The following is a 23,589-nucleotide window of genomic DNA, read 5'->3' on the forward strand; positions in this document are numbered from 1 at the left end:
GCGGACAGTATTCATACACAGAGCTTAATGGAGAACTAAAAGGCAAATGGCCCGCAAGGCAGTTTGTGTTTTGGATTAGCTCAGTGAAAGTAGCAGTCTTGTGGAAATGCATTTCCTCCCGTAGCTGTGGTCGTAAAGAAAGAGCAGACAACGAGGAGAAAGAAAAGCTGAAGAGTGTGAGGGAGCAGTGGGATCAAAGTGCTCACCGCTCTGGGTAAGAAACACCAACTAACTAGCTTAGCTCTCCTGCTCGCAGCAGCTGCTCGACACCGCGGCTTGAAAACAGCCTTTGTTTTAAATGGTGAGACTCTGTGTGGTGAGTTAGAGACGAGATAAGAATCGATGTAATAGTTGCTTGAAGATGGACTTGTGTTATCACTGCACGGCGAGCTGTGAAATGGACTTGGCAAGGTAACGTTAGGTCACCGAGCTAGCTTGGCGCAGCCAGGGTTAGCCTGTGGTAGCCGTGCCCGTTGTGTTGGTGGTGGTGTTTACCAGCAGGATGGTAACACGAACCAGCAACTAAACCACCTAACTAACCTGTCGGATAGCTATGAATAGTCTTATTATTGTATGGCTTGAACGTGACGCCAAACTACATAAAAGTCCATCGTATTAAATTGACCATTTTCTTGTTAACCAGTTTATATACTTGGTATCAGCCCATGAATCGTCTGGGTATTGCTATAAATTCGGCTTATAGGTTATCCACATCTCACACCTGTAATTCAACATTAGAGACGCTGCCCGCTATCGCCCACCGTGGTGTGTGTTATTTTGGTGGACGAAAGATTAACAGGCGAAAGAGTAATAAAATCAGCGTTTATAATCGAAAGACTACTCATTGGGTCATCTGTGTGCCAAACTGACCACAACAGCTCTGATGTTTTAAAATGTAGTTTGGAGTCCATAAGAGACCATGGAGCAGCTCCGGGTTTGTCTTAGCTGTGTTGGCACACGCCGCTGACCACAGTAAAGCCAGCGGGTCACAGCCATTGTGTTCCGCTGCTGGTGTATCAGTGACAGCTTGCCGTTAACAAGCAGACGTGCTGTATCTCCACTGGAAACCAGGCATGTTTGTGAAAAGGTGCCTGGTGTGTAACAGAGGAAGAATTCAGTGGCCTTTGAAGGCAGCGACACTTGTCATGCAAATGAGCTCCACTGCATGGGTGCTGCCACCCAAGACTGCAATCTGTGCACACACATAGGTGTGGCTGGCAATTTGGTATAGGGCATTTACTGCATGTAAGTGAATGCCACGTTAATTTTTGCAATTTATGCTGTGAAGAAAAAAGATCAAACTAAACTGGAGCCTATCACAGCATGCTTTGGGTAGAAGGCACGTGGACAGGTCACCAGAGCTTCTGTAGTGGCAAATCTGTGCCTGAACTTAGTCAAGTGGAACATCTATCTGTGTCCCACACAGTAGCATATGTTTGACAAACTGAAATTAAAAAAAAAACATTTGACACAAGTGTGTATAGCACCTGTGCACACACTTGATATTAAGAGCATTTTGATGATAATAAAATATTTATTCTACACCTTTAAAAAAAAAAAAAAAAAAAAATCTGACATTCAGCAGTGTGCAGAATACAACTTAATTTCATATTTTATCAGGAGAAGCACAACTACAGTTAAATACTACTGATGGACTAATCTTTGGGCACAAGCACTGGACCATAATAAAACCTGAACTGATGCCAAATTGGTTTACCAAACTCTTTTGTAGGAGAATAAGCAACTATTATGCAGTTATCCAATAAGGCTTAATTGCATTTCATTTACGTGAATGAATGAGAGGTCTGAAAAGCCTTGCACACTTAATAAAGACATGATTGAGTGATTACTGCAGAGATGGCAGGTTCTCTGGCAGGATCTCCCATCTCTGCCGAGGTACCCTGAAGAGTTAGAGTGCCTCTGGGTTACTGGTCCCTCCCTGACCAAGGCCCCTCTGCTCTAGTTACTGAATTTGGCCAGATGACCTGCTCCAGGGACAGTCATAGTGGTTCCAAACCTTCTCCATTTTGCAATCATTGAGCTCACTGTGCTCCTGGTTATTTTCCACCCTTGAGCAATTTTTATACACTTTTCCAGATCCATGCCTTGACACAGTTCTATGTTGGAGGTCTAGTGGGAGGTGACTGACTTCCTGGCATTTTGTCCCCTTTTCTATACACACTGTGAACTGTGGGGCCATTAACAGACTATGGTGTGTCTTTCTAAATCATGTTTATTTGGTCACAGGTGGACTACAATCAAGGGCCTTTATACACCAAGACCATCAGCCCTTGGCCTTGTTGTTACTGAGCATCTGTTACAGATGATCACTCATGGTTTTTGTTATAGGTCATCAGTGGATGACTGGCCGTTCCAGTCTGGTATATCTGTGGTGGAGGATGTCTGTAAGAGAGACCTTTCTGATTGGCCCTTCAGTCTTCAGCCTAACGAATCAGAGCATGAGAACAGAGTCTTCAGCCTAACGAATCAGAGCATGAGAACAGAAATTGAAATCGCTGTTCTAACCAGCTATTGAGCAAATTGTGGTAAACAGACCATATATAAGCAAAAGGCTAAGGGCTAATGTCACCAGTGGTAGTTGCTTGGTTCATAAAAAAAAACTCCATTGTGTTCCGCTGCTGGTGTATGTACTCTGAATAAATTCAGAGTGGAACAAAAATGATGGACAGATGCAAGTCTTGTCATGGTCCTTAGACCTTCAGTTTGCTTTTTTTTTTTTTTTTTTAACCTTGGATGGCTGGTATTCCAGTACTGTTACCTTGATTTTGATACTGCTAGCTAAACAGTATTTTCTTTGATGCCTTTAATGAGTAAAAGTGGGTTATGTAATGTAATAGCCTTTTTTAACATTAAATCCAGAGCCCCACCTTCAATACTGGGCCCCCACAACGATTCCAGTTTTTTTTTGAAAGCTCCAAAATCTTGGGAAAACAGTAGGGCTGATTCCAGCGATTTGAAGCTGCAGTTGTTGCAGTGGCAACCGACAGCAAAGTCAGTATTTGAGTGTTTTTTTTTTTTTTTTTTTTTTTTTTTTTTTTGGTTAAACAGCAGACACCATGCCTTTTCTTTTGACAGATCCACCGTGGCTCAGCCATTGCGTATCCACACTTGACTCACTAAAGCTGGACACAGAGCCCATTCTCAGTACCACAGTGTGCCCCTGGACAGCAGATCCACCCCAAGGACGTGTGTCAAAACCATATTCATAATTATTACAATTATATATTGAAAATTATATTACAAGAAAAATCACTGTGACATTACTGAAAAACAGTGAAAAATAATGGTGAAATAAAACCTTTCAAGTTGTTTATATTTTGGGCCTACATTTAATCTATTAAATGCAAGGGCCCATGTAAAATGCAAGGTACTTAACTCTACAGCTGTCAGGTACATGTGCCGAGTGGATGCAGTCCAGTTTATCATCAGTTGGCTTTATTTGACCTGCAATGAATTATACATTGCTTTTCCCTTAACAGAGAGAGAACTGCTGGAGACTGTAAACTGTTTTGCCAGCAGCCTTTTAATCCATTGCCTCAACTCAGCTACATATGAAGTGTGTGGTCTGGCTTTAGAGGTTGTATCACGTGTCGTTTTGGATGTATGTCATCTTAATTTCTCAGCAGCCTTTTGGGGTGGCTTGTCCATTTTTATGTTGATTCATGAACTTAAGACACACATATATCCAGTCTGTAATCCTGTGTCAGCTACAGCAGCCTCTTCTCACCCTGCTGAGTTGGAACCCGCTCCCTCTTTGTGTCCCTTGTTTGAGCAGAGCATGGTAGTCAAGGAGATGCAATGCAGGCGGCCCCTGTTGTCCAGGCGGCTTCAAGATGGTTTTCTGCTCTAGCAGCCCCCACCGTGTTCTGCTCTCATTAATATGCTGCTATGCCGCAGTGTCCCACAAGGCTAGATATTTGGACTTTAAATCAAGCTGGTCAAATTGAGAAAATGTTCCTTTTTTCTGGTTCCTGTCTATGAATCAGTATAGGGGGACTGTGCTGTCCTCCATTCCTGTTAACTATGGCCTCATTTCAAGTGCTATCTGATGCTATTTGATGTGCCCTTTTCCCAAAGAGTAACTGATATTTAAAGGCATGCCATGCAGGATTTAAAAATAAGTTTAAACAGCCACACAGTATCACAGTTTTGCTGGATTAGCAATCTACACTAGGGATGAACCGAAAAGGAAATTTTAGAACACCATCAGCTGATACTATAGAAGATATTTGTTTCCTGTATTGCATTTATCATTGTTATTTCCAGTCAGGTTTTCTGCAGGCTTATATGGCATGAGCAAATCTCTATTGCTCTTTCAGCCTACTGATCCCTGCAAAGACACATCCTCTATTCACACTGGGGTAATGAGCTTGCAGAGAGGCAGTAACAAACTGAATAAACACAAAGAGGGCAAAAAGCAAGGCCAACCCATGCAGTGCCTTTTGATGTAAAGAATTGTGAATTTGGCTCTAATCTTTCAAATGATTTCTAACCAACTTTTTTGGAATCCAGCTGTTTTTTTTTTGTTTTTTTTTTATCTTTACTGACTGTTTTTAACAGTCCTAAGCAAGATGACAAATTTCTTCCTTCACGTTTTAATGTGCGGTGGACATAATAGGCTTTTTGTAAGCGTGAAATCTTCTCTGCTTGCGAGGTTGTCTGTCACTTCCCACACATTGAAAATGTCATGCATTCGCCATGAGACATAGTTTGAGATTTGTTTCAACTTGTTAGGCTGCAGTTTGGCAGCCAGTGACGAGATTTAAAAAGTGATCTTCTCTGGAGGAGGAAGCATATTTTTGAAGTGCACACCATAATCTGGGGTGTTGTCATGAAGTCGTCTGTTTTTAATATGATGTCATAGGAAGAGAATGCTGACCGTTTGGATTTTGTACTCTATACAGACATCGGACTGTCAAAAGATTGAGATCTCTTTACCACAGAATATTTAAGCTTGGCCTTTCTGTTTTTTCTGTTATTGTTATTATTTTTCTATACAATATACCAAAAATGTTACAAAGGAGAATAATTATTATTGTAAGCCTTAGGCCTTAAAGTAGAATTCCTCCATCTGACAGTATAACCTCAACACACATTTTATATAATCTCTAGTTTACAATAAAATTCAAAAGAAGTTTTGTGGAAAAATTTAATTCCATCTACACAGTCTGCAATATTTTGAAATAATTTTTGAAATAAGCATAAAGCCTTGTGTTACGCTGCTTCTGCACTCCACCCTGCTCAACTATAAAATATTATATATTTAATTTATCAAATATAAACACAAGTGTACTAGGCATAACACGTATTCCCTCCTTCCTCCCAATCAAAATGATACAGCTGCCACAGTTAGCCTTCCTATGCATTTAGGCTTCCTAAACAGGTAGCCAATTTGGTTGATTTATTTTTATGTCAGCGTTAGCTCCAATTTATCATCTGGGGACCAGAATACCATCGCCAGTGTTGGGGGGTGATTATGGACACTAAAATGACTCTGCTCTGTCACATGATACATTTCTCCTTCTGCTGTCTCATTAACTATTTCCATCAACAAGAACTGACTATGATCCCATTCATAGCAACACTGATAACATTAATACATCTCAGTTGGCAATGCTGGGTGCTTTTGACGTTAAAGTGACGTTACAGATTGTTAAAGTGGTCAGATCGCTGTACTGTTCACAGTGCACAATTTGCTGTCTTGTAATCTGGAATCTTGAAGTCATTGACGTTTGCAAAGTACAAGACTGAGCGGCGACTGGGGGTCAGACATTTCAAGATATTTCACCAGGAGGGAGCACCAACTAGTCTGTCTGGTCTCCAAACTACTTTTTGTCATGAAAATACGTATGAAAAGCGACACGGGATATGGGTGGGTCAGAAAATGGATTGGGAATGGATTAGATAAATAAACATTTAGGCAATGAAAACGTAGGTGTCGCCTGCTTATATTGTGGATCGGAAGCCACAATAAGGTTAAACATACTGAAAGGCTTGTGTGTATGCCAGTGTATTCTGTATTCTGATAGAAACTGTATTATTGTGTGTTACAGGCCCAAATGCACACATGTAATTATGGAATCACTATCTGGCCTATTTGGTATGATTTTACTTGGCTGAGTAGCAGATAAGACTTGGAACCTATTTTGCCAGTTTGGTGGCTGTAGCTGTTACAGTTTCAGAGAGCAAGAAGAAGCAAGCAAGAAAGAAAGAAAGAAAGAAAGAACCATAATAAGAGGACTCCAGCACCTTTGTGCTTGGATCACTAACCTGTCATGGGAACCACAGAGGGCTTCATGGTATTTGTTAACAGAACCAAATCTTGTATTACAGTGATTCCCAAACTGTGGTAGACGCACAGCCTTGCTGAAAGGCCCAACTTTTTAACTCCGGCTGGCCCAAGTCCTTAACTACAAAACCAAAAAAAGTCATTTAATTTTATTTTATTACAGACATCAGTTATTACATATGCACATCACATTAAAATGATGTGAAATTAGTTCTTAATCATTTAAGTATTATAGAAATATAGCCACATGAGATGACATCACATCTGACATAACCTGAACGAGTAATTACCTACTTGGGTGACACTTGAAAAATTTGGTTTATTAGAAAGTTTGAAGTCTCATATGTATGAAGTTTCATATTGTAGTGTAATTAATGGAAACAAATGGCTGGATAAAAGGTAGGAAAAATGACAGATCTAAAATTGGACTGCTTGCTTTGGGAAAAGATTAGTACAACATGAAGTGTATACATTTTGTTCATATTCTGTTTAATCTGTCCAAGAAACTTATTTTTCATGGTGCCTTTTTTATTTTTAGGTATTTATTTTTGCCTTTTTTTGCCAGAATTCTAACAAGATGCCTGAGGTTAGGGACCTTTCTGAAGCTTTGCCAGAGATGCCCATGGATCCCATCACTGGTGTGGGGGTGGTCGCCTCCAGGAACAGGGCACCCACTGGATACGATGTGGTAAGTTGTTAAACAGAACTCCAGAGAGATGACTGGGAGTTACCTTATTTGAATACCCAGAATAGCCTGTCAACCACTAGTAACCACTTAGAGTGCCCTAGCAACCACATGGTACACCCCTAGCAGCCATCAATAAACATCCTAGCAACCACCAAGAACACCATAGCAGCCACTAAGCAACACCCCACCAACCACCAGCAGCACATTAACAACTACCTGTTAACACTGCAGCTTCATCTTGCAGTTAGCAGGCACCATCCCTGTATAGAAATTAGATTTTTCTGGAAAATGGATATTGTTTTTGACTGACAAAGTAGGAGTTTAATGATAGCGACTGTAAGGTGCTCATTAGAAGAGTTGCTTAGTCAGGTAGAGAGATGCCTTGGCATTGAGATAATGTGAGGTTTTGTTTTGTTTTGTTTTGTTTTTTTTTTTTTTTGGATGATCCCATCCCTAATCAACTCATCTTCTTTCAGGTCTCTACAACAACAGATGGTCTGGATGCTGACCTGTGGAAAGATGGTCTTTTTAAATCCAAGGTGACGCGATACCTTTGCTTTACCCGAGTCTTTTCAAAAGAAAATGTAAGTCCTCAACACCACTTAACCACCCAACTGTACATTTAACAATACAATGTTTTATACTGTGACTTTGTGAAAAAGGGTTCAATATGCATTCCAAAAGTAATGAATGTGTTGTCATGGTATAATGAACAAACTAGCCAAAGTCCACTCTGTGTACTTATCTCTATTTAAACAGCATGCAGTTTGTCTTTTGTCTGTCTAATATTCTTTTTGTTCAACTACAGAGTTTTTATTTTTGCTTGGGGAATTGCTATTTTTGCTTATCATCAGCCTTACTCGTAAATTTTTCACCAGTAGGGTTGCAGTGCAGATTCTAGTTGTAATCAGTGATTTACCACTACAGCCCCAGCAGATGCAGGGAAATTCACTCTCCACCAAGGAGAGGCCCTTGTCCTTCGGGCAGATGTTGAGCTGGAAATCATAAATTTTCTCTGCTCTTAACTATCATGACACTGGAATCAACCATGTAGTCAGCGATCTTAAACCACTGATATGGTTTTGTATTGTGCCTCCATCCCTACCCCTAATGCCCCATCACACTGCACTCTTATTCCCTATTTCTGTTTTTGTTTCTCCTTTTCCTTTCCTTATTCTCTCAATCTCTCATAATTATGTTTGCCCCCTCTTTTCTCTGTTGTTCCTTTTGTGTAGAGCCATTTAGGTAATGTTCTTGTGGACATGAAGCTGATTGATATCAAGGACACCCTGCCTGTAGGCTTCATCCCAATCCAGGAGACTGTTGACACGCGTAAGTTATCAAGATATATTTGGAATGCACTGATTGCAATGATTTTAGTGTGCAAGTTAAAGTAATGTAATCAGTAGTTAAACTAATGAGGGAATGCTAAGTAATTCAGTTCTTTTAAGAACAGTAATAAGTGATGTGTGATTTAGTACTTTATTCCAGTAAAGACCCATGTGCTGTTCTTAAGGTGTAGCATTACCACTTTCTGTCTCTTTTGGGCGTCCTACAGAGGAGCAGGCCTTCAGGAAGAGACGGCTCTGTATCAAGTTTATTCCACGGGACTCGACAGAAGCAGCCATCTGCGACATTCGCATCCTTGGACGATCTAAGCAGGCTCCGCCACAGTACACCTTTATTGGGTGAGCAGCACTGATGCACAAGTTTGCAAGATGTAGATGTTATTTTTAGTTACAGTTTTGCACATGGCATCAAACTCCCTGAAAATAGTAGAATGACAAGTATGTCACAAATGTTATTCCTTTGTAGTCATCAAGCATACCAAAAGGATGTGATCTCCTCTATGAGAATGCACGGCCAGCGTAAATTAGGGAGAAATTGTTCAAGTGGATCATCAACTAACAGTTTCTCTAATCTTTTTAGTTGTTCCATCATATCAACATTTGATTTAGGAATGACTTTACACCTAGGTAGGGGGTAGGTGTAAATTTAAGTTATGTCTTTACTTTATGGTGGCACTAACTTATGTGGTGCAACTGACTTAAAGTTAAAGCATAAATTCATCCCATACATTCAAATGAATATTCTTTTTGTTCAACTACAGAGTTTTTATTTTTGCTTGGGGAATTGCTATCATCCTCTATCATTGCTTATCATCAGCCTTACTCGTAAATTTTTCACCAGTAGGGTTGCAGTGCAGATTCTAGTTGTAATCAGTGATTTACCACTACAGCCCCAGCAGATGCAGGGAAATTCACTCTCCACCAAGGAGAGGCCCTTGTCCTTTGGGCAGATGTTCAGCTGGAAAACATAAATTCTCTCTGCTCTTAACTATCATGACACTGGAATCAACCATGTAGTCAGTGATCTTAAACCACTGATATGGTTTTGTATTGTGCCTCCATCCCTACCCCTAACGCCCCATCACACTGCACTCTTATTCCCTATTTCTCTTTTTGTGTCTCCTTTTCCTTTCCTTATTCTCTCAATCTCTCATTATAATTATGTTTGCCCCCTCTATTCAGATTATGCATAGTTTGTGCATCAGGCTTCAGATTTTGTTGTAATTGCTGAGTCCTTTTGTTTGTATCAGGAATTTCCCTTGGTAAGCTGGTAAATAACATACATACAACAATGTAAAAATACCCAAATAATCAAGAGAATTTTACACAGTGGACACTGTCCAATCACACATTATATCTTCAGTGCACATCATTATATTAATAATGATGTAATAACTGCCTGCCAAATGTTATGCAAATATTTGTTTTTCATGGGAAAGGAGGCAAAATCTTCATTTGTATTAGATAGAAAAGTAGCAGTGGTGGAAGGAGTACTAGAAATTGCAACTAAAGTAGAAATACTGGTACTTTGCTTATATTTTACTGAAGTAGAAGTCAATGTACTGTTGTACTTAACTAGAAGTAAAATTACTGACTTGAAAGTCCCAAAAATACTAAAAAAAAAGAAAGGCACAAGTACGCATACCAAAGCTGAGTCCTGATGCTAGTGTCCTGGGTTCAAATCGGACCTCAGGCCCTTTGCTACAAGTGATCCACTCTCTCCCCTGTCTTTACTGCCTCTCTCTACTGTGACTGTCAAATGAAGCAGAAATGCCAGGAAATAATCTTTAAAAAACAAAAAAGTACACAAAAATCTACTCAATAACAGTATCATAAGTAAACCTAATTAGTTACTTTAACCCAAATAGTACTTTGTCTAGATTACCACCTCTGCATAGTTGAGTCAGCTTTTCTATGCCAATACGCTAAGTGACTAAGTGAATGATTGCTTACTATAATTTATAATCGTCTTCTTAGCCGTGACAAAAATCTAACGCGTTGTCTCTCAGCGTTAACTCTGCTCAGTTTTTTACATTATCAGAAGAATGTTCTCCCTGAAACAAGTCACTTTGTTTGGTTACTCATAACGCTGTGGTTGTTTTTACAGAGAGCTCAACAATATGGGAATTTGGTATCGCATGGGGAATGTCCCTCGGGCCCAGGACTCCACACATACACCAACCAGCAACACCCAGAATGTCAACTCTACCACCACTTCAGTCCCAACCCCAACCGCTCTTATGCCCAAGTAGGTTTCTTTAAATGATGTGTCCATGCATTGGCATCTCACTAAACCTGTAGCTCAAGCAAACAAACAAACAAACCAAATTTTGATCAGTGACCAAAAACTAGGGATGTCCCGATCACGTTTTTTTTGGCCCTGAGTCCGAGTCATTTGATTTTGAGTATCTGCCGATACCGAGTCCCAATCCGATACTTCTATAAAACCAGGGCTCTCAAGTTTTGAACTGAGTTCAGAGTGAGATTATGGCGGTGGTGTTTTTAATGTTAATGACTAGAATGCACACAAATGAAACAGAAATTAGCTTAAATTAATTGAGGTAACAAATAAACAACACTTTATTTATTTATTTATTTAATGATTACGTTGTTGTAGCAATAAAAGGTGAAAATGATATGTTATTAATGATTGAACAAAAATGACAAGAGGATGCATCATTAGTTATTTCACCTGAGGGTTGACAGAGTACTTTTTACAGTGACAATATGTTAAAATATTATTTGTTTTAACAATGTAAATTACTTATCAAACAGACCTAACAATTCAGTTACCAATGAGTGAGCAGTAGTATGCATGTGATAACATAGATTGAAAAATAAGCCAAAGTGATACCGCTTCTCTGAATAGACAAGTTAAGCCAGTGTGCTGCTGTTAGTCAGTGAAAATAGAGTGGAGTGGCACCTCTTTGCTTTGTTACACAATCCATGTCAATGCGCTGCTGTAGCCTGGAAAGTTTCTTTGCCTTTTGGACTCGGTTTCCGTTTTATTTGGCTAATTCCACGATTCCGTCCGTGATTCCGTGATCGCGGAAATTATAGGGCCCTACACTGTTATAAAAAAAAAAAAATAGCCTCGCAACTTGGTGGGCGTTATCCTGGTAATTTCTCTGCGTGAGAAATACAAGGTGTGGCATGTGAACAGGTTGAAATGCATGTGTCTCATGCCCAATGCGTGAGACTTGAAAGCCCTGATAAAACATTATGAAACTAACTAACTATTGTTCTCGTCGTTCTCTTTGAAATATTTCCACACTGCAGACATAGTAGCAGCATATCATGCACCTCAGCTTCAAAACAAACTGCTGCATGCTGCCGTGTTCTGCGCATGCGCTGTTCAGTGGCATCTGTCACAGACACAGACCGGGCCTGTAAATGTTGGTAGTTAATAAATAATATTTTATTCTCATTTATTTTTAATCACTAATATCCCATATATTGTAAATGTGATTAAAAATAATAACAATAAATATACATATGTATATATATTATTTATCCGATACCTGATCGGGACATAACGTCTGAGTTCCGATCAAGTCTGCAGTCACGTGATTGGCCCCGATTTCCGATCACGTGATCGGATCGGGACAACCCTACCAAAAACTACTTTATTTCTGTATTAATATGCAATGGCTTCATCTCAGTGCCATATGCAAGTTTCCATCAACCCACTGTACAGTCCAGCCCAACACTGACATATATTTTCTTGCTGTCAAAGGCATATATCCATGACTCTCCCAGCCAGCTTCAGAGGCAAGAACACTACCAGACCAGATTATGAGCACCAGAACTCTAACCTATACGCCATCTCAGGTGAGCTAGTCTTTCTGTTTGTTTTGTTCTGCTGAACATCCTAGATGTTTTTTTTTTTTAAATGCACCATGTCAGAGGCAGTGGTGTAACTGCATATTAATTAGTCATTTGTGGAACTGCAGCAGTGTCATGTTTTTCAGACAAGCAACTGCTAGAACTGAGCAAAATAGTTTTTCAGTTGCAGAAAGGGGAACATGAGCGATAGATCCTCCGTCACACAACTCTGGTTAATGCATCTGGCGTACAATCTACTTTTAGTGAAATTTCACAAATCCATTGTTGGCTGCAGATATTTTATAGCTGCTTTTAGATTGATTTGTCTGTATATATGTTTCAATAAATACAGGTTATGATTTAAACTCTGGTCACAAAATATCTTTTAATTGACTGACTTGTCCTTTTTATTAATACTTATTTTTTCTTTGCTGATACTCTAAAGGCCTGATATTTTGTGTAAACTGCTTTTTTTTTTTTTTTTACTCTTTCAGCAATGGATGGGGTGCCTTTCATGATCTCTGAGAAGTTTGCCTGTGCCTCATCTGATGTAAGTTTTGGTATTTAGTTTGCTGTTTTCATTCCAAGTAGAATCTCATTGCACTCTGTTTAATTTTATTTTTGAAATGTGAGTGACATTTTAAAGCCAGCACTCATATCCCACTTTTTTCACTGGTAGGTGGTATTTGTATGACTTATTAATGGACAGTATAGCAGTATTAAAAAGCCGTAGCAGTAATGAGCAGAAACAGCATAACTCTGTTCTCTCTGTATCTGAATATACTGTGTGATTAATGAAGAAGAAACTTGTTTTATACCTTGTTAATGACCAAATCTCAATGCTCTCCACCTTCAGCTGCAGCAAGTGAATCTGATGGGTATTACAATCAAGTCTCTGGCTGAGATTGAGAAAGAAGTGAGTAGACACACACAACCTTTTGATATGATGTCCATGTTCTCCAAATTGCAGTTGCATATGTGCCTACATTAACCTTATCAGAAGTTTTTGAACAAGACTAGGTAAGCCTAGCCTGACAGCCACTGCAGCTTGAATCACAAAACTTAAACAGTTTCTAGTATTTTACGCTCCTAATGTGTGTCAGCATCATATTCCACAAAATCAAGCATGAGGCAGAGGCAACGTCCCTTATTGTCTGTTGGTCTGATCACTTTAATTAACAGCAAGGCTGGGATGATATGAAATTTTGAAAAATATATCAGTACGTTTGATTATGTTTACAGTACTGTCAAGGCATCAAAAGATCAACTGTTCATTGTAGTTTTTTATTTCTGCCACAGGGAGGTGCTAAAGCATAGGCCTTTAACACAGACTTTCATGTTATTGCAGATAAGGTTATGTGTGAAAGTATTTTTTAAATCCCCAGTAAAACTGCTGATTTGAGTCAAGAGAAAACAACCAGCAGGTTTCTCTTTGCAAAGAAAGGATCTCACATGCTCACAGTTTCATGAGGATTTTTGCACTCAGTGATGCCAATAAAAACCATTACAATGGAAAAAGCGCCCATTTTAGTATACCGTCCCATTAATCCTATCCTGTTTCCACCCAAATGACTTCTCCTCCCTCATGTTTTTATGTCTAATTATTTCTTTCTCTCTGTCTCAGTATGATTACAGTTTCCGCACAGAGCACAGTGCAGCAGCCCGCCTCCCACCAAGTCCTACACGGACATCTCTGAGCTCCGAGGCATGAGAAACTCCACAACCAACCCTGTGACATCGCCTCTTTCCTGTGGCCACTACAGCTGGAGGAGAGACCTGTACATAACTACTGACAGCGAGCCCACACGAACAACAACAGACTCATGGAAATGAAAAAGAAGCCATTTACTTCCACTCTGATCTTCATCCTTCCTCTCAAAAACAACACAGTGTAAGGTGACATATGGAATGAAAAACAACAAGAAACACTCATTCATTTTTCAGAGTATGTTTGGTCTTTCTTTCTCTGTTATGTTGCTGTTCTGCTGAAATGACAAAAAAAAGGAACTGTTACATTTGAAGGGGCAATTGAAAATATGCAAAGAATGAACCACTAAGGCTGAAGGACTTCATGGGTCTGATGGAGACCACTGCACACTTGGGTTTTAAAATTGGATGGGATCATCCATTGTTGGACAAAGCAGACCTTTCATGCCCAAAGGGATGGAAGGGAAACTCACTCATTCACTCCGTAAACCAGAGTGATATAAAGTACTTTTCTGTCCTTCTCTTCTTTTAAAGGATTTGTGAAGTTGTGTTTCATATAGCATACACAAACCTCCTTCATCTAAAAGAACTGTAATTTTTGAAAATGGATGTTTGTGTGAAGAATGACAGCTACAACTTTGGTTTTTGAAATGGGCTGATGGCATTCATTTTTCCTTCCTTGCTCATTAGATACCTGCTGGTCTCTTAATGGTCTAAGTACCCCAACTCAAGGCACCAGTAGGGGGAAAGTAAATCATAACATTTCATGGGGAAAAAAGGAAAAACATCTTGGCATTTTGTCTTGCAACATTTACTGAGCGTCATAGCAGGGAATGATTTTTTGTTTTCTTCTTATTGTAGTGTACTGGTGTTGTGAGTTTACTTTTTGTTATTTCAGTGTGCTAGCTAGCCTCCCTATCACTGTCTCTTTGTATGTGCCAGCACCTTGGATTAAAAACAGACCCACCAGTACTGTTCAAAGTTAAGTAAGACTTTCCAGGACACGTCCATAGAGAACATGTAGTATTAATGTTTTCTGTGTCATCATCTGAAGATAATGATAAGTTCCTATGCAGAGATAACAAAAGTTATCTTCCAGAGATAAGCTGTTATCTGTATTTAACAAGTTATCTCAAGATCCAATCCAATCCAACTTTATTTATAAAGCGCTTTTAAGAACCACAGGGGCCAAAGTGCTGTACAGTAAAATAAATAAATGAGTAAAAACAGCATAATAGGAAATATAAAACAAATCCAACCTAAAATAAATTTAAAATAAAGTAAAATACACAGCTAAGACAATGCAAAAATATGCGTACATATAAACATAAAAATATAAAATCAGTATCTTACACAGTGTGGAAAGCCAAGGAAAAAAGGTGGGTTTTAAGAAGACCTTTAAAAACAGACAGTGAAGAGGCCTGCCTAATGTGCAGTGGTAAATTGTTCCAAAGTTTTGGAGCTGCAGCAGAAAAAGCATGGTCCCCTCTGTGCTTTAGCCTGGTCTTAGCCACCGTCATAAAAGGGCATAAAAGGATGGTGCAGCTCAGAGAGGTAGGACTGGGCAAGACCATTAAGAGCTTTAAAAGCAAATAAAAGGATTTTAAAATGGATCCTAAAATGTACAGGCAGTCAGTGCAGTGAGGCTAAAATCGGTGAAATGTGCTCATGCTTGCGTGTGCCAGTTAAAAGACGCGCAGCGGCAGTTTGCACCAACTGAAGACACGCAATGGAGGAACCACTAACCCCCACATAAAGTGCACTGCAGTAATCCAGCCAAGTGGTGACAAAGGCGTGGATTACTGCCTCAAAGTGCTGCCTCTGCAGAACTGGCTTGATTTTGGCCAGCTGCCTCAACTGGAAAAAGCTCTACTCCTAATGTCTTTACTGCATTTACCTGGCTGTCGAGCTTAAAATCAGAGCCGACTAAATCCCGTAAATTTTTGATTGTGGGTTTGACATGCTGGGCCAGATAACCCAGATCAACAAGGGGGGTGACAGAGGAGCCACCAAAAACCATCACTTCAGTCTTTTCCTTATTAAAGTTTAGGAAGTTAAAAGCCATCCAGTCGTTTATGTCATCAAGACACAAGCAGTGGTTTGCAGAGTTATTCTTTTTAAGAGGCACATAGATTTGGCTGTCATCTGCATAATAGTGGAAAGAAATGACATGTTTCCTTAATATGGAACCTGTGTTCTTTATTTTGAAAAAATGTTTTTGACATGAAATGCAAGTGTGGAAGCAGTTAAGCTGCAGAGATGTCAACAATCATTGAAAACAAAGTATAAATAGTATGGAACCAAGCGGCAACAAATAGAGGGAGAAAAGAAGAGTATCTAGAACTGAGCCTTGTGGTACCCCACACGAGAGAGGAGCAATGGAGGACACAGTCACCAAGGCTGACACAGAATGTCAACTGGGATAAGTAGGACCTGAGCCATTCCAGTGCTGTGCCACTGATGCCCACTCACTGCTCCAAACAAGAGCACAGCTCTTAACATAACAGCTTACTTCTAGGAAACAACTTTTATCTAGAGGAATAAGTTTGTTGTTTGTTGCTGTTTTTCCCCGGAAAAACAGTTTTGTTATCAGGAGATACCAAAACAGAGAAAAATAATACATGTCCTCTACGCACGTCCATATTGGTAAGATTGCTGAACTACTTTTACTCCTGTTCTCACAACCAGTTATTAGTTGTTTCTGATGTGTTTTACATTATCACAATGATTTGTGAACGCTGTTCATTTTTTATTCATAATGTTATGTATCAGTTTGCAACACTGCTTTATTTTAAATGCAGGTTAGCAAGTGGAGCCCTGACTGTTTCAGATGCTAGTAAAAAGTATACATTGTCTTGTCTTCATTAGATTACTTTTCTAAGCACCATGATTCACAAACAAAACAGATGTTTGTAATGTCCTGAGTATTTTCTACAAATAATAGGCCTTTCTTTGTTATAAATGTGTTATAAATGTGAACAACTGTGGTCAAACAGATATGCTTTTTTATCGCTTAATTTCAATACAGTTAAATGCAACAGATCTTTCTGGCAACTGTGTATTTAAGGCACATTGTTACTGTTGGAAATTTTTGTTTCAGAAATGTTTTCCCTCTTAGGTAACAATGTTTTCAGTAAACCAAGTCTCCTTTACTGTGAAGGTGCTTGTCAGCATTTTGAATTTTGGATTGTAACTTGAAGAATGCTAAGTCTAAAACATTTTGAGAGCGACTGAAAACCTCAAGTGTCAAGAAAAATATCCAATTACAATTTTAATGTCAGAGTTAACATCCTTAAATAAGTATTTCATCTAACAGTATATCTCTACCTTGTACACATAGCACAACCGATCAAGATCGAGATTGGGGTTTACTTACTCTTTAATGAACACTCTGAAAGCATGCATCAATACAGTCTTTAACTCCTGACCTTCATTACAACCAGCCATCAGTTCATCTTGCTTTGCTCTTACATACCTTCAGGCTCTGCGTTTTTTTTTTTTGTTTTTTTTGTTTTTTTGTTTTTTCCTACCTCTGATCATTCAAAAACACCAAAGGTTATTCAAGAACATTGGTGAAGTTTATTAGCCCTGTCCCAACATCAACGTCCAACTTTTTTTTTTTTTTTTTTTGCAATAGTTTATATGCCTTCTTTGTTTAGGAAAATGTTGAAAATTTGTCTTTACAATGCCTCTCTACATTATCAACAACTCTTAAATGCATGGATTAACCACTTGTACTCTGTTCTTGTTTTTTGTAATTTATTAGTCCTTTCAGTATTGTGACCATTTTGTCTCCAATGCTCTCTATTGTGTTTCAGAAATGAGAAATGATTGTAATATGTAACATTTAAATCGTTTCTCAGTTGCACTGCTGACAATACATATTTTCACTTGTTTCCTGGGGGTGAAAAGATAAATGCCCATCTATAACAGATGCTCTCATGCCAGTGTGTGCTTGATCTGGTTGTAAAGTCAGTGTATCTGCCTGCTCTGTGATAAGCTACATCTGTATTATTTCTCAACTGTGGTGTTTACCTCCAGTTTTAATGAAATATTTTGTCGCAAATTAATATGGTTTATGTCTGTATTAACAAACAATAACAATCCTAAATGATTTGATTGTCTGTTATTTTGCACGCATGGTAATTTAAAAAGGACCTCACTAGTGAATTTGCATGTTTAGTGTTGTAGCTACAAAATCTATACTTTGTTTCTGCTAATCTTTTATCAAAACAAGCAGTCGAATTTTAGAGCTCCCTTATAATTTTTTTTTATACCTTTTAATCGAGCCACTGGTTTCCATTCCTTCCACTACAATATGAAAATCAACTTTCAGAGACTTCAAACTTTCTTCACACTAGATCACTGTAATAAAGTTGTCCACATTAGTTTTCCTCAAAGCAGCAGCACTATTGTGTTTTGATGGCTTGGAATTGGTTGGAGTGGAAGAGTATCTACCCACAAATATTCCCCGGGGAGTTTTTTACACAGCCAATTATGAGTTCTGTGGTTTATGAATGGTGACGACTTTGTTGGCTGCAGAAGCAGAAGTTAAGGTTGGTGTTGCAACCAAAAATCCATATTTTGATAAGTTGCGAAATCGTAAGTACCCCACATGGTTTGTTGTGATGTAAAATGTGGACAAACTGCAGTACATTGGCCAAACTTTCCAAATCACAGGTATGTTCCTTTAAACAGGTAAAACTGACATTGTCCTGTGGAAGACAGGTGTTTTGTAGGAAACTGAATATAAATCACAACTCCCTTGAGTGAGCAGCCTCCATTTAAACTACAATGGATTCAAGGCCTTCGCCTAAAGTTACTTTGGATTTTTTTTAAAACTTCCTCTCACCCTGGAGAACACTGGCTGTCAGGCCAGGACAGATGCACACATCTGTGTGGCCCATTAATGTTTCATGGCCTAGTTAACTGAGTGTCAGACAGTAAAAGCCAAACGGAGCCTTTTAGTGTGGTTGTCTTGACATTGTTCTGAATGTGCAGGCATCTTGTACGTTCAGCACCAAGCTTCTGGTGTCTAAGTTTTCCTGTGATGTTTTTTCTCAGTGGTAGCTGCAAACATGGCCAAATTAGTTATTTAGCAGTGCTCAAACATGAGCCGTCTCTCTGTAATAACTTTAAAGAGAGTAGTTAAACAACAAGGGACATCTGGAGCTAAACCACCAACCACCACTGACTGCAAAAAGTGCAAACATGCACGCACACGTCTTTTTTTAACATTTGTGAAATACTACATAAGCAAGCACATGATCACTAAAATCACTATAGGTGATATTTTTGTACATGCAAACAGCTTTAATTATAAATGTCAATCTGTAGCATCCCAAAATCAACTATACATTTAAATTCCCAATCTTCACAAGAAAATGGGGATAACAAATAGCAAACTTATTTTAAAAATCCAACTTTAAAAAAGATCACAAAAGCTGGCTAGTAAAGGACAACTGGGGTTTCATAGCTCGATTAAATCAGTCTTTCATTAAATATTGCCTATCACCATCTCTCAACACAGGAATCAGTGGGTTAATGATTGAAGGGCAGAAAAATGCACTTCTGATTGTGGCCACAGGGTGTCAGGGTAAGCTACTAAAAACACATAAGGACAGGTTCATACCCTGTTTGTGGGAAGTGGAAGAGTTTACTTTATCGTTTATCTGCACAACAACCCAACAAACCATCACTAACAGACTGGATCCCAATTCTGATGTTCAATTTACACATTAAATAGGAAATAAGATAAATAAACGGATAGGCACCCAATAAACTGCAATTTAAAAGTAAAGCTCCTGTGCAGTAGAAGCTCCACTACAGCCAGCAAGAGGCAGGCTGAAATATAAACAATTACAATTACAATTTGGAAAAGCTTCCCAGTATTAGTATTAATATTATCAATATTATAATTATTGTTGCTGTTGTTATGTAGAGTAATTAACTGCAATGTGGAATGTCTGTCCTGTAGATGCGTAGATGAGACTTTTGTGAAGCAGTCTTTAAAATAATCACATCGTGCCAGGACTGCTGTTGGAGCTTCTCCTTACTTAAAATATGGGTGTCAAAGGCATTTTTGATCTGGTCCCTCAAGTTGTCCAAAAGGGAGGCTTGGTACTCTTGTGCATCTGCAACATCACTGTTGACTTCCCTCTAGAATAAAAAAAGGTGTACTTGTATGAGTGGAAAATGCATTATCCATTTGCTTATCCATCACACCTTTATTTCTTTTATCATAAAAACTTAGATCAGTACAAAAAACACTGCATCTGAATAATTATCCATGTAACTGCAAGTACATGATGTATTAAGGAAATAAATGGAAATGCACAGCATTTAAAAAATAGGCAGCATTGTTTGTGCAATACCTGAGATAAGCAAATTTGCTGCAGCATGCTGGGTCAGACTGTGGCCACTCACACCAAAGGAAGTCTCTCCCTAACAACACCATGGATGAATGCTATGAAATGTCATAGTTGAGGGCAAAGAAACAAAAGACATGATGCATTACTTAAAAAAATAATACGTAATATCATGTCAAGCAACATCCATGGCAAAAAAAAAAATGGGAAAAGGGCAAACAGATTTTTAGGCTTCATATTGCTGTAATTTGTTTGCACAATTGAATAATGTACATGAATCTCACCCAGTTTTCTGGATTCTCACTTGAAATATCATCGAGCCTCTCTCTGAATTGTAAAAAGTTAGGACCACACAATGTCACACCAAAATCTACCCATTTACTGATGTTGATAACCATACTATAAAACAAAACCCATACCTTCTACTTTAAGTTACTTATTCAAGGTAGAATTATGTTATCAGGCAGATGTACTCACACAAGTTTCTCAAACATTTTAACCTGGCAGCACTTAATACTCCCTGGTATTTCAACTGTAATACAAAAAAAAAAAAAAAAAAGCTACTATAAGTTATATTCTGACATGAAGCGAGCTGACCACCCGGGCTGCTTTGGTTTACAATATTAGAGGAGGCAAACGGTTCATTCAGAAACGCAGATCAGAAGCGGGATTAGACAGAGCAGCTACCATGCTGATCACGGTAACCACTGCCTACCATGTAAACATCAAATCAGCTGGCCCTGTGAGTAATTTACCGAAATACTACAAAAACAACTTTATACAAAATATTTAGTAGAGGGGCAATGTTAAAGCTCAGTGGACTGTGAGCTGGCGACAACGTGACGCATAGCGGAGGTGTGACAGGAAACGTCTGGACAGAAAGGGCGAGTATTGGAGAACAACTGATAAAAACCATGAAACTGGACAAAAATTGTGCCTCAATCCCAAATACTGACATGTTATCATACGGTTGGATCATGAAGACATGTTTCTCAGACATTATCTCACGGTTAAATGGTTGTTCTTGTATTTTAGGAGGCAGCTCGGTTAGCATTTCAGCTAGTTCAGCGCCGTCACTGCCGTCCCCGTTGGCTCTGGGAGCTACAGGACAAATTACTGAGCATTTTCCACATTAATGTCACCTGCTGGTGGAGTTGAGGATTTCAGGACCGCTGTCAGCAGGTATTTCTTTTTCTTTGACGGTTTTTGTAGACAGCTTTTGCGTTGGCTAGCATGCAAAACTAGTGGAGTCTGTGGCGGAGCTCTAAAATAGCAGGTCAGCATTCAGGCTCCTCACTTTGCTCCTGAACTTCTTACGGAAAGTCAGACTGCATGGCCTCTGAAACAAGACGCGAGAGATTCCTGCTGTGCCTGGTGCTCAGCGCCGCTCCTCGGCGATCTTCAGGTACTGAGAGAAACATGGAGACACAGTGTTTGCTTTGTCCCGTCGCTCCCGGAGCAGGTTGGTCGGTGGAGGGTGACTGACTACACCCCCGAGGGGCACAGGATGCTGTCCGTTTTCTGCTCTTTCCCCGATGCCAGGTTTGTGTGGAGCTCCCATCCCGCTCCACGTGGCCAGAGGAAGACGAAGAGGGACAGCGACGACGACAGCAGCAGCCGCCCTCCAGCCAAGAGACCCCAAAAGACTGTAGCTATGTTTTCTATACTGTAAATGACAGGGTTTTAGGAAGTTGGTTTTTAGATATTTGTCATACAATAGCATAGATGTTGTGATAGTTGTGATGTCCTCAGGTCTTAGATTAATTGTTTGTTGATCCAGTTTGGTGTCTGATCTGCTGAGTGGGCTCTTGTTAGTCATCAGTTCTGTACTGTACTTACTTCACTTGACATGGTGAATCGTCAAATCAGGGCTCCATTGAAGCCAATCAGGGCCAAGGACGCCAGGACCTTGGGCACGTGCCCAGTGTGCCCGTGCAGGGATCTGTCATAGTTGATAGGGTGTCCTACATGGTTGCTAGGGTGTTGATACTGGAAGTGGTTGCAGCTGTGTTTCTTTGAGGTTGATTGGTACACCAGGCGTGTAAGCTGCAAGCAGCTGGGAAGTCTAAAGAATCCTAACTTTGAATTGGCAGCTAAGGTGTGACTAAGCGATAGTTAAAGTGTTGCTAAGTGGTTGCAAATTCGTGCCATGGAGGGCCAAGAGGCTGCAGGTTTTTATTCTAACCAACAACTCCACCAGGTGATTTCACTGATTAGTCCCGCCTCTCTGTTCGGAGGTAGGGTGATCAGTGAAATCACCTGGTGGAGTTTTTGGTTGGAATGAAAACCTGCAGCCTCTTGGCCCTCCATGGCACGAGTTTGACACCCCTGCTAGTGTGTCTTGGTAGTTGCTAGAGTGTGCAGGAGGTGGTTGCTAGTGTTTATTATGTGGTTTACAGGGTGTCCTACAGGGCTGCCATGGTGTTGCTCATTGATTGCTAGGATGTTTGTAAGTGGTCAATACAGTGGGCTGTTGTTACTGTTAGTGGTTCCAACTTTGTTCCTTTGTGGTTGATTGATGGTGCACTAGGTGATTGGTAGGGTGTTTTGTGGTGGTTGACAGGAAGCACTATGGAGAGTATTTCGAAGTTTTTACTAGATGGTTGAATCAGCAACAGTAGTAACAACAGCAGAAGCAGTTTTAGTCAATTCAGTAGTCAATTAAGTGTTACTAAAAGTCAGTAAAAGTAAAAATCTAACTGAAAGTAACTAAATCTAAATTAGTGTAATTAAAAATAGGTCAAAGGAACAGAAGGTAAAGTTAAAGCAACTAGATATATCCATATGCTATCAAATGTATTTAAAAGTAATTAAATCCTACCAAGGTAACTAAATGTAACTCACAGTAGCTAAATGTAACTAAAAGATAATAAATGTAATTAAAGTAACTTGGAGTAACTGAATGTAACTCAAAGTAACATTGCGACTAAAAGTAACAAAATGCAAATCAAAGCAACTAAAGGTAACTGAGTGTAAATAAAAGTAAATGCAACTAAATGTAACTAAGAGTAATTAATAACAAAAATTTAAAAGGGACTTTAAGTTAACTTCTGGTAAATGGAATTAATTAAAAGTTGTCAAGCTGAAAGTAACTACATGTAAGTTAAAGGAACTAAATGTAACTGAAAGCAGGCCACAAGTAAGTTCAACTAAAAGTAATTAAATGTGACTACAGTAAATATAACAAAGGAAATAAATGAAAGTGGCAGCAAATAAATGTAATAGAAATACATGTAAGTTCCAAATGTAGGCCCAATCAAATGTAACTAAAATAACTAAATATAGAGAAAAGTAACTAAATAAATAAAAGCTATATAACTTTATTTAATGACTTGAATGAAA

General features: G+C 39.2%; 1 protein-coding gene and 1 long non-coding RNA gene across 4 annotated transcripts; one reads left to right on the forward strand and one right to left on the reverse strand.

Annotated features, from left to right (window-relative positions):
* On the forward strand, positions 1 to 17,990 carry mvb12ba (multivesicular body subunit 12Ba). Of its 2 annotated transcripts, XR_003929098.1 has the most exons (11): positions 1 to 214; positions 6,876 to 6,998; positions 7,475 to 7,582; positions 8,234 to 8,330; positions 8,557 to 8,686; positions 10,455 to 10,595; positions 12,084 to 12,178; positions 12,667 to 12,722; positions 13,029 to 13,088; positions 13,797 to 15,309; positions 15,342 to 17,990. XR_003929098.1 is itself a non-coding variant. In XM_030065517.1 (10 exons), the coding sequence occupies exons 2-10, from the start codon at positions 6,888 to 6,890 to the stop codon at positions 13,881 to 13,883; spliced, it is 885 nt and encodes a 294-aa protein (XP_029921377.1). In that variant the 5' UTR covers positions 1 to 214; positions 6,876 to 6,887; the 3' UTR covers positions 13,884 to 17,990. The 2 variants fall into 2 exon arrangements, 1 of the variants encoding a protein (XP_029921377.1); XM_030065517.1 differs by having other exon boundaries at positions 13,797 to 17,990.
* Positions 17,991 to 19,176: 1,186 nt separating this feature from the next.
* LOC115369048 (uncharacterized) lies at positions 19,177 to 22,382 on the reverse strand. 2 transcript variants are annotated; one of them, XR_003929101.1, is made up of 4 exons: positions 22,087 to 22,382; positions 21,390 to 21,913; positions 20,254 to 20,345; positions 19,177 to 20,038 (listed from the first exon to the last, which is right to left on the reverse strand). It is a non-coding gene; the product is annotated as an uncharacterized LOC115369048 (long non-coding RNA). The 2 variants fall into 2 exon arrangements; XR_003929100.1 differs by lacking the exon at positions 22,087 to 22,382 and having other exon boundaries at positions 21,390 to 22,080.
* Between the last annotated feature and the right edge of the window lie 1,207 nt (positions 22,383 to 23,589).

This window comes from Myripristis murdjan, chromosome 12 (genome assembly GCF_902150065.1).
Source record: "Myripristis murdjan chromosome 12, fMyrMur1.1, whole genome shotgun sequence".
Classification (NCBI taxonomy): Eukaryota; Metazoa; Chordata; class Actinopteri; order Holocentriformes; family Holocentridae; genus Myripristis; species Myripristis murdjan.